This window comes from Camelus dromedarius, chromosome 16 (assembly GCF_036321535.1).
Source record: "Camelus dromedarius isolate mCamDro1 chromosome 16, mCamDro1.pat, whole genome shotgun sequence".
Lineage (NCBI taxonomy): Eukaryota > Metazoa > Chordata > Mammalia > Artiodactyla > Camelidae > Camelus > Camelus dromedarius.
The window spans coordinates 38,194,206-38,206,364 of NC_087451.1; the positions used below are offsets into that span (position 1 = coordinate 38,194,206).

At 36.8% G+C, this 12,159-nt stretch overlaps 1 protein-coding gene across 1 annotated transcript in view; it reads right to left on the reverse strand.

Annotated features, from left to right (window-relative positions):
* CEP112 (centrosomal protein 112) overlaps positions 1–12,159 on the reverse strand; it is a 373,877-nt gene that overhangs the window by 359,008 nt on the left and 2,710 nt on the right. The window contains exons 2-4 of the mRNA XM_031468925.2: positions 8,015–8,128; positions 5,308–5,498; positions 3,247–3,419 (exon numbers count right to left, since the gene is read on the reverse strand). Of these exons, the coding sequence (XP_031324785.1) occupies positions 3,247–3,419; positions 5,308–5,498; positions 8,015–8,120 (470 nt within the window). The 5' untranslated portion in view covers positions 8,121–8,128. The remainder of the gene's footprint in view (positions 1–3,246; positions 3,420–5,307; positions 5,499–8,014; positions 8,129–12,159) is intronic.

The following is a 12,159-nucleotide window of genomic DNA, read 5'->3' on the forward strand; positions in this document are numbered from 1 at the left end:
AAAAAGAAACACTAAGGGGGGAAATCTTTTAAGATTAAAGAGGTTTTTCAAAGGACAAGTTGAAGTGGTTGTAAAATTTATGAGGCAGCATTAAACTTCAGTTCTAAGTAACAATAAATTATTCACTATAAAAACATACATGTGTCAAATATTATAAGCCTCTTAAACTTTTTAAAACAATTTCTTGCAGAACTGATTAGATGTATTAGGTCAACACTAGCAGATTCTAACTTTTTCACTAGCACAGTATGACCACTCGGAGTAAAGGAACAACTTTAGAAAAGAAATATTAAGACAGACCATCAATAGATTTCACCATCACTTCTGATCTGATCTCACACATTATGTATTTGGCCTTAAATCAGTGGTGCTGCCTTTAGCTAAAGTAAATGTTAGCTTCGTTTTTAAATGCCTTCATGTATGTAAAATTACAAGTATCGGTTAATTACTGTACATGCAAATTAAAATTTTAAAATAAATTGAATTGAATTATGAGAGGATAGCATATAAGAAAAGATACCCCAAGAAGTTTCATTTTTGCAGCCCTAACTGGCCTTAGCCTTAGTGAAATTCTAACACTTGACTAAGAAGATACTTGTCTTTTTCGGTTCCTGCTTTGTCTCTATGTTCCTCACGGTACGTGAAGGGCATCTCTACAGCCTATGTCCATACTTCTCTCCACTTCTAAAAGTTATCCTTCCCTCAACTTTTTCTAAAAGTTTTTTTTTTTTAATCCTTCTGGTCCATTCTCTCTGCCACAATATACCTGTCTCAGAGGGGATTCGAACAGATTAAATGTGTGGCAGTGCCTAACAGCCCATTCACTCCTCCACGCGTGTGCTCACCAAGAAGAAAGACCCATGCAGCTCCTGACAGATTCCCGCCCAGTGCTCGGCACTGGGAATTCAGTGCCAACAGGAAAAAAAACAGTTCCTGCCTCATGAGAGTTACAGTCTAGCACAAAGGACTGATGTGAAACCTCTGCACATGTGATGAGTGCAACAAAGAAACACATAGCACTGTGGTGTGAATAAAAGGGTCACCCAAACAGACTGGGGTGCCAGGTAAGGCTGTTCTGAAGTTGTGAGATCTGAAGGACTGAGCAGGACTGAAGGACTGCTTGCGTTTTTCCATTAACTACTTATTACGTAACTGATAACTAATACCTCATGTTCGAGTCATTTGCATTAAAATGTCATTTTATTATAGCTGAGCAACAAAGAGAAATGTTATTTGTTAAAGCTGTGGAGGTTTTATGATGGTTTCATCATTCAGAAAAATCACTGAGTAATATTTGAAGAATACTCTCACTGTATTTTCTCAAACTTTATCCTCTGTTCTGATAAAGAAAAAGTCCCATTCACCTGGACTCCCTGGAGATCTCAAGTCTATTTCCTATCCTGCACCCCACTTTTATGCATACTAAACCTTTACAAATATCTCCACAACTACACACACCACTGTATTCAAATTAGCCCAGTACTTATCTCTCTTCCCTACTCCTCTAAAATGGAAAAACAAATACTTCATTTCCTCTTAACCCTGCTTTAAAAAACAGAAACAGAAACAAAAAAAAACCCTCAAGCTCATTAATAAATGCAATGACCTCAAACTCAGGGTCAGGAATTAGCAAGAAATAGTTAAGGCATGACACTTGAAAGGAGCAAAAAGTATTATTAGCTCCCACCTATGGCTGTCTTTGGGGAAGACTGCTAGGTCTCCACTTTTTAAAATAAGCCAGAAAATTAGATTTTTATACAAAATTCCCCAATTGTTAATTGTGACAACTGATTCAAAAATCTTTAGAGATACTGTGTAAGTCAAACAAAACAAATCTATTCACATGATTCATTCAGTCCAGGAAGATCACCAATTTTCAACCTCTGGTCTAAGCTCTTAAGATGTAAGAAACTACTTCAGTTGACCTTCATTCTGTAAACTCCACACTCATTACACCCAGAAAGGAATCCAGTATTTAGTTGGACACTCTACAAATTTTTTGGCAAATGTCTGATGGATTTTGCATCCAAACCAAGAACTGGATTTTTCTTTGTATACAGACCAAAATCTCTTCACACCTCCATTTACTGCTATAAGGCTAACAAAAATTCCACAATTACAGCTCATCTACTTCTAAATCTCCTATGAATGCAAAAATAAGTATGTAACACCACCTGCTATGAACTCATGTATTCATTCATTCTTACTCTTCTGAAACATGTCCTTAATTGTATCACCTCTTCCTTTGTTGCCTTTCTGTATTAATCCATATTAATTTGTTTCCCCTTTCTAACAAAAAAAAAATTCCTATGGACTGGACCTCTTGCTTTGTGTTCATTTATTCTTTTCCACCACAGTATCTGAGGTCTTAAAACATAACCAGACTACATCAACTATGAAGACATTTCAAATTACTAATAAGATTCCTATATTCCATTAAGGAACAGACCCAAAAAATTATAGTAGAAAAGAAAGATTACATTGTTAACCTAATCAAATTTCAAAAATTAAAACTACCAAGAGAAAAAATGGTGAGGAGTGAAGTATGAAGGAAAGTACACGTCAACTGACACTGTCCAATATTTTAACATTTCAGGGAACAATGCCAAAGACAAAATTCAAAATCTGATAGAAGTCCAATTTAAATCTATCCCTCCTAAAAGCCAAAAGTTATAATACAACAGTATTTAGAAAACTTAGTTTACTTTCATTTGTACTAAAAATCCTATTTAAGCTTAGTACTCTAATAAGAAAGCGCAGTTTAATGGGGTTTATGTTTGCATTTACTGTTTTATTAAATCAAAACAAATCTTGTTCAATGAGGGGGAAAAGGAGAGAAATTCAAGCATAAGCTTCAAGGTGGATATGCAGGACGTTATATTTTGCTAAAGTCACTGATAATGTTCCTAATTCATGTTTGTCATAAAGGAAAACAGAGAATTGTGTTATTTTAAGGTTTTCAGGCAACAGTTCCCAAGCAATGGAATAGATACAAATATTTAACAGGTATCCAAAAAGTAGCAAAATACATGATGTAATCTTGAATATACAATAAATGGAAAAGCAAAACTGTTATTTTACCTACCCAACATTCCTTCATAGTCCTCAACCTTAACAAAAATATAAAGTAAACCAACAACTTACCATAAAAAAAAATAAGGAAAAATGGAATCTATGAACTAGTTTCAAAGATAGGCTAAATGATGAAAGATGAAACCCATCCAAAATTCCCAGTTCATAGCATACCTGTGGACATCAGTCGGTGACTGCATCAAAGAGTAATCTTCTCCAGAAGAAAGCTTCCACGATTCATTTGACTTGTGCTCACTTGTCCCCAGCTCACCCATTACCCAGTCTGGTAATGTTTCTGGGCTTGAACTTTTTGCTTGTGCTGGATTTGGTTCATCAAAATAGATGGACTGATTTTTAAAAATTAGAAAAATTATTCTTTCAAAATGCACTATAATGAAATAATCAGTTAAGATTTCCATTCAGTTTCAAGTTTGGTAACAACCTTTCAAATACTCAACTTAAATTCAATTACATAAAAATATATAAACATGTAGCATTCAGTGAAATATTAAAACACATAAAATGGGTTTACATTTTATTTCGCGCTGTATGAGAAATCTGATAAATGATAAAATTACATAACAGATAAATCTGATAATAATTATTTATATTGTAAAAGGAATATTAGCCTTATGAAAAGTTCTTTTTAAATCATGTGCTCTCCTACTTCCTTCTGTTATCATTAACCACTCTGTGCACACACACACACACACACACACAATCAGTAGGCAGAGAAATCATAATCAATAAAAATCAGAGATAAAAATGAGGGGGTGGGTGCAGGGTGAAGCTTAGTGATAGAGCACATGCTTGTCATCCACGAGGTACTGGGTTCAATTCCTAGTACCTCTGTTAAGGAAAAAGAAAAAAAAGGAAGAAAAAATAAAAATGAGGAATCTCTTCATAATTTGGAACAACAGAGTTGAAGACCTGGAATTTAGTTAAGGCCATGCCATAAACTAGCTGAAAAATTCAAGACTTACACATTATTATTTGTAAAATAAAGCCCTTCCCTATGATTCCATGAAATGAGTGTGAATGGGAAAACGTGGTACAATATACTCATATTTCAACATCTGAATGTGTTTCAGAAAATGTTCTTCCTTCAGTCATTAAGAAGAATGACTTTAGCCCATTTATTTCTCTTCAAGTGAGCTGGGCTTCATGACACATTTCTGAATAAAATTCTGCATTAATTCTGCATTAACTATAACTCTCCCCATCCTATTCAAAAGCCCTCAAGAGGCTGTTCTCTAGGGAGGGCTGACACATGGCCTTCTATCCCAAGTCAAACATGCATAACAATTGCTTTTTAAATGAGATAGTCACTCCAATGTAAAATCAATTATCAAGTCAAGTAACTACTCTCCCAAAGACTACTGATCTTAAGCAAAAGTATGGCCCAACTTTAACATACAATTGGTGACAACATTAAAACTTTTGGCACTCTGCTGTAGGTAATAGAAATTATTATCCAGTGTGCAGCATTCCTCCTGACTGAATGTTGAATTAACTGATAAAATACAGTAAAATCTTAAATGCACTGCATAAGAATTTTGCGGTTTTTTTTTTAAGTAAATATATACCTAACAGCAATATATTTAAGTAAATATATACCTAGTACTCCAGTTAGATTTCTTAAGTATTCAAAAACCATACAAACTAAGACATATTTCACAGTTACAAGGCCTAAGGTAGTGACAATTCATCACCCAAGCATAATTATAACTGCCTTTGTAACAAAGCTGAATTTGACAATGAAATCAAATGAAGTATAGGAAATAACATCTAAACTCCAACTTATTATTGTCATTTTACTAGAGTAGAAAGGAACTTTGGAAGTCACTCAATTCAACCTCTCGTCTACATTAAATAATGCATATAAATAGCTTAATAAACTAGAATTTACTGATATACATGAATTGTTATTAATGTAATACAGTGAAAACTAGTGGGAAATTAAGGCTCCGTATTTAAAAATTCATTTTTAGATTTTTAGAAATATTGTAGAATACTGCGGGATGACTAAATCAATTGAGTATAGTCCCCTCAGAGCCCAATAGCTGATTTCTTCTGCTCAAGGTGGGAAAAAACTGAATCAGAGAGCAAAAAATAGTTTTAACTAACATATTATCTAGGACTTGTAACTTAATAATAGGACCATTCCCAAATGGGATGATAAATTGACACTTTTAGGGAAACAAACTAATACATCTTTTGGTCAATGGCACCTACCATGTATGACGGTAAAGTTTTTAGTGTCCCTGGTTCGGGTCGGTGTGTGAAAGGGCCTTCCAGCACCCCTCGCTTGAGCATGTGCAGTAACAGCTTTGCATACAAGTTTCGGTTCTTCCTGCCCATTATGCCTGCACCCGTTCCTGAAGGCTCACACAGTTTTCTGATCCAAAGGGCACACCTCTGCCGCTCTACAAATATATAAGAGCTATTAGGGACTTGATCTTTCAGAAAATGAAAAATTATTAAAGACCCATAAAACATCTGCTTTTGTCTAAAGCAGGGGCTGGCAAATTTTTTCTATAAAGTGCCAGACAGTAAATATTTTAGATTTTGCAGACCATGCAATTTTTGGCACAACTACTCAACTGTGCCACTGCAGCAAGAAAGCTGCCACACACCACATGTAATCAAATGGTTATGGATGTTTTCTAACAAAACTTCACAAAAAAGGCAGCAGCCTAGATGTGGTCCTGGGGATACAGTTTGCCAATCTCTTGTCTAGTGTTTAACTTTATCAGTTAACTAGTAATAAAATATCAGGATTATTATCAAATAAATTTCTGAGACAAAAATGTTGATGTAAAATCATCTCTAAAATAATTTTAGTTGTACTGAAAAATCTTTCTATAATTCTAATCACACAAACCAAAAGAGAGGTAAAATGCAATCTTATTTACTTAAGTATTTTAAACTTAATCTAAAATTAAATCTCAAAAGTTTTATATATTAAAGCGGATAATTTTCAGGGATTTGTGGTTGATTTATTTAAGGTTTCCTTTTAACCTCTCAAAATAATTGAGGGTTATATATTTACATGCAATTTTGCAAAATATTCCTTTAAAAACTACCTTAAAAATATAGCCCAGTTGAATCCATATATGATGACCTACTGACTATCTTACCTTGCCATGACACAGAATTGTTTTTAGGTCTTATGAAAACTATTCTGACAATAATCTTTTATCACTCTAACTCAATATGAGGATTATATATCTAACACAAATCACAAATCTGCGTTAATTTCTTAGTTTCTAAAGGTCATATTCATTTACTGTTTTACCTACAAAATTCACTGGGGCGGATTTACTACTTTGCTCACACTGGATTTATCACTACAGAACTCTGAAAAGCTTCTGTATTTTCAGCTTTGAAAATCATATAATCACAAAATAAACTTCTTGAAATATTGGGCACACTCTGTGCAAAAAGAAAATACAAAGTAAAACTGATAAACTTAAGTAAAGTTTTTCAAACTATGTATTTTATTAGCCCTACAGCAAGCTGAAATCTATACAATATTCAAATGAACAGAATTTAGTACAACAACTTGGCTAATGAAAAAAATCATCCCTCTATCTAAAATATTGAGGAAAACCCATTATCAAAAATAGAACTTAGCTATAAGAAGACGTAAGTTATTATGAATGTTCAGGTTCTTGACTGGGATGTGAGCATTCATTATGAAATTAAATAAAAGAGGGCCAGGGATGTACCAATACATACTGACAATGAGTCATGAACCAAAGATTACAATCAATCCAATTCTATGTACCCCAAACCCGTTTTTAAAAGAAGATGAAATATGAGGATAGTTTGATTTAAAGTACATTTATAATGAGAGATTTAGTACACATTTATCCTGATCAGCAGATCTAGGACAAGAAGGAAAAAAGGTAATGAATATCAGAAGAGGATACAGTGTAGAAGTGTCATTAAATACTAATTCAACTAATTGTGAATGTGCCACAGGACGTGAAGTATTCATTCTGAAGAACAGCAGAGGAAGAAAGAAGAAGTTACCATCCGACAAGGCAAGAGACGGGGGTAGAAGAGGCAGGAAGGGAAGACCACACCAAGCCACCCTGGACTTGCGCAGCTGCAAGCCCTGGTAGGATGCGTGAGCGCAGAACGCGTAACTCGGATGCTACCCTCCCTTCTCCCAGGGCAGCTCCCTGGAACAAATACCTAATATTGAGTTAGTTCCTCATTGTGAACACAGATTTCACTCAGATACCTCAGAGAAACAGGGAACTTCGACAAAACTTGGGTAAAAGAGTTTCCTAATCCTTCATTCAAAAGCTATCAATCAGGTTTTCCCTTACAGCCAGCCTTATGTCTACTGTGACTCAGAGAATCTTCCTAGCTCCTCAAACTCTCTTCAGTTGCTCTCTGATAAACCTTAAAAATTACCTGAAAATCTCTGACTCGAGACAAAGACTCTCATTCCACAATTAAGGATAACAGGTTAGGAATTGGAGACAAGATAGCAACAAAAACTCATTCACACATGATTTTATTCAATCAACCAATAAGCATGTAAGAAGAATAGGTTCTTTTCTGCTTTAATAAACAAGGGTCAGAGACAGGTGGACAGTTGGCTCCTGAATGAGGAAACTTTTCCATGGTAGGAGGGAAAGATGCAGGAAAAAACAGTTGTAGCTAACTTTAAAGACCCATGCACTTAAAGCTCATGACATATGAGAAACGGTTTTACAATAAGACCTTTCCACAGTTTAGTAGGACATAATCACTAAATTTCTATTTACCCTTCAACAGTTCAAAGAAAACAATCCAACATCAGCTTAAGATGAAAACTATTAATTAAAGGGATTCAGTTTTCTTTTCATTTTGAAAGGTCATTGGTTTGACTTAATAATACAAAGAAAAATAATTTTAAGAATCTAATTTTTCAACATCATCTTACCTGACCTATGGGGTAACTTTAGAACAAAGGGCTTCATATCTACCACAAAGTGATCAAATTCCGCATCAAGCTTCTCCCATTTTTCTTCTTCACTTCCCATTTCCATAATTCAGCCTGTAAAAGATTTGAAATTAAAATATTAAGATCTGTACACTGAAAATAACAAAACTGATGAAAAAGAATCAAAGAAAACTCATTAGCATTAAATATCTCCAAACTGATCTGTAGATTTAATGCAATTTCAATCAAAACCCCAGCAGTATTCTTTGTAAACATACACAAGCTGATTCTAAAGTTTATATGCAAAGTTAAAGGAAGCAGAATAGCAGAAACAATTCTGAAAAAGAACAAATCTGGAGGACTCACATGACCTGATTTTAAGATGTACTATAAAGCTACAGCAGTCAAGACAATGTGGTGTTTGTGAAAGGATAAGAAACACAGAGCAATGGAACAAACTAGAGAGCTCAGAAATGCACCAATACAAATGTGGACAACTGATATTCCACAAAGGTACAACCCATGGAGAAACAATAGTTTTTACAAATGATGCTATAACAATTGGGCATCCACATGCAAAAATAAATAAATAAGTAAGCCTCAACCTAAACTTCACACTTCACACACAAAAATTAACTCAAAACAAATTACAGACCTAAGTGTAAAATGTAAAAGTATAAAACTCTGAGAAGAAAACATAAAAGAAAATCTTCACAATCTGGGGTGGTTAGTCAAGGATTTCTTAGATACAATTCTAAGAGCACTACCCATAAAAGAAAAAATCAATACACTGAACTTCATGAAAATTAAAAATCTTCTGGAGTTCAGGTGTTTCGAGCACCAGTTGCCCTGGATTCCTTGCCTGGCACTCTGCAATAAATGCTGCACTTTCCTTCACCACAAAAAAACCCAAAACAAAACAAAACAAAAACAAAAACAAACTTCTGCTCTGCAAAGAACTCTGTCAAGGAGTTGAAAAGATAAGCCACAGACTGGGAGAAAATACTGCACATCATATAACTCACAAAAGACGTATATCAAGAATATATAAAGTATTTTTGAAACTCAACCACAAGAAAACAAACAACCCAATAAACATAACTGGCAAAAAGTTAGTTCCTTTACCAAAGAAGATATACAACTGACAAGCACGTGAAAAGATGCTTTATATCATTAGTCATTAGAGCAATGTAAATTAAAACCACCATGAGATACCACTACATACCTATCAGGACAGCCAAAATTAGAAACGCAAACAATACCAAAGCTGCTGAGGACGCGGAACAGGAATTCTCACACACTGCAGGTGGGAATACAAAACGGTGCAATCATTCTGGAAAGCAGTTCAGCCATTTCTTACACAGTGAAACATACCCGTAGTATGTGACCCAGAAATCTCACTCTTAGGTATTTATCCAAGTGAAGCAAAATCTATATTCACAGAAAAACCTTAATGTAATGTTTATAGCAGCTTTTTTCTTCTGTAACCACCAAACACTGGAAACAACCAAATGTCCCTTCCTTGGGAAATGGAAAACCAACTGTGGTCTTACGCACACAATGAAACAATAGTTAGCAACAGAAAGGAAGGAACGCTGATACATCCAAAAACATGGATAAACTTCAAATGCAATATGATAAGTGAAAGAAGCATTCTCAAAAGGCTATATACTATATGACAATACCCACTTGTATGACCTTCTAGATAAGGCAAAAAATACAGGCGTGGAGAACCGATCAGTGGTTCAGAGGAGTTAGCACTGGGAGGGGTGTCTGAATAAAAAGCGGTAGTTCAAGGAAAATACACAGGGTGCTGGAATTGCCCTGCATGCTGTCTGTGCAGGAGGTTATAAGAAGCTATTCCACACATGTGTAAAAATTCATAACACCATATACCAAATAAGTGGTTTTAACTGTACATACACGTAAAATTTTTAATTCCAATCAAAACACTTAAAACATTGGTCCTTGTATTTCTTCCTGATCAGCAAGAAAAACACTGAATATAAAGGGGGTAAATCCCCAAAATCAGAAAAGTAGGTTCTGACAAAATTCCTTACGTTAAAAATATATCCAACACTCAACATGTTCCTCTAAGTGCTGAAATGTCTTGGTAGGCATGTGGACTATCTCTACATTATACATAGTCCCCACTTTGTCATTTATTCTACTTACAAACTATGTATTTGGAAAAAATCTCTGTTGTGCCTCATCAGCTGTCTTGTTCCACAGACCACAGCTCTCCCTCTGTCCCACTGGCTTCTAACATTTACCACAGTTTCCTCCATCTTATTGTCAACAGCCTCTTCACAGAAAGTTCTCTGCCCAGTCTGGAAGCAGACCCTAACTTTCACCGGCCAGCTTGACTTCCCTCACAGCCGTCAGGGGTGAACAGCTTCCCACCAGCATGCGCGTCCTGGACTCTTTCGCTCGCTCCCCCAGCCCTGCCCAGGGAAGGAAAGTCACTGAGATCCACGCTGCCCCCTCCCCACTACTGTTCTGCCAACCTCAACCCCCAAGTCCCCTCTTGTGGGGAATATACCTAGTGCTCCCCATTCTCGTCATTGCCACCACCAAAACCCTTCCATCTGATCAGCCTCTCATCCTCTAAAACTCTCTCCCTCCCAATCTCTCTCTCTTCTCAGCAAGACAGTCACCGCTTGACACCCTCCCTCATTCATTAACGAAGGGTCTGCTAGAGAAAAAACGGCACTGCCTTGCAGTCAGGCAGCTTCCAGCCTCCTCAGAATTCTCAGGAGTCTTTTACCGCTTCCTAGTCCACAAAGCTCTCAGCAGACATCTTAAAGCCCCTGAAGCCCCATTCCAGCCTCCCCTCACTTTCCATTTAAATCTTACCTTCTACTTCAGAGGAAAAAGAATAGTCAGGTGGTAACACCCGAAAATGCTCTTCCCTCCACCTCTCTGCTCCCCTCTCAGAGAACACAGCCTTACCTGCTCTGCCTCTGTGTCAGAAGCATGAACTCTCCTCCCTACGGCCAGTACCCCATCACCCGTCAGCTACCTCCCCACCGCCTCACACCTGCCATCTCCGCTGACTCCTTCCCCTCCATTCTCTAAACCCCCATGAGCTATATAGCAGCAAATACTCAGAAATACCGCAAAGCCTGCCTGTCTCTCTATTCTCACTGCCACTCTCTGAGACAGCCCTCCCCACCACTTACTTACACTACTGCCACAGCCTGTCTCCCTGCTGCGGACTTGCCCTACTTTAGTCCTCACTGGCCCCAGAGCAGATTTCTTAAGTACAAAGCGAAGCATTTCACTGCCTGTCTCGATTGCCTACTGCAATGGGATATGATCCAAACCCAAAGTTAGGCCTACAAGTGCCTTTGCACTGAGCCCACCTCTCACCCCTCCCTGCACACAAACCAACCTGCTCTGCCTAACTAGCCAACCGACCGATGACCATTCACCACCAATGAACTCCTCATTCTTCAAACACTCCAAGCCCTTACACGATTACATGGCCTTTTCACAGGTTATTCCCTAAATACAGCTCAAACGTCACCTCTGAGTGAAGCTTGCCCCACTTATTCTAAACTTGTTGCTCCATCCTCAGTGTGTACCGCTCTCATCAGTGTGGGAGCATGTACCATGCTGTTACTTTTTTTCTACAAATCTGCATACTATTAAGATGTTTTCTACCATCTGTGAGATGCTCCTGGAAGGCAGGGACCCTGACTTAACATCTTAGTACATCACGTGGCATATCACAGAAGCTGAAGAATTGATTGATAAAGCAATGCTAACGAAAGGGATTAATATCCTACTTTAACGTAACTAATAAAGACAGAGCTCAGAGATATTGCAGCTTCATTTCCAGACCACAGCAATAAACCAAATATCACAATAAAGTGAGTCACATGACTATTTTGGTTTCCCAGTACATGTAAAAGTTATGTTTACACTACACTGTCGTCTGTTAAGTGTTCCCACAGCATTATGTCTTTAAAAAACAATCTGCATACCTTAATTAAACATACTTTATTGCTAAAATATGCTACCCATCATCTGAGCCTTCAGCAAATTGTAATTTTTTTGCTGGTAGGGGGTTTGAAATGTTGTGAGAATTACCAAAATGTGACATAGAGACACGAAGTCAGCAAATGCCGTTGCAAAAGGGC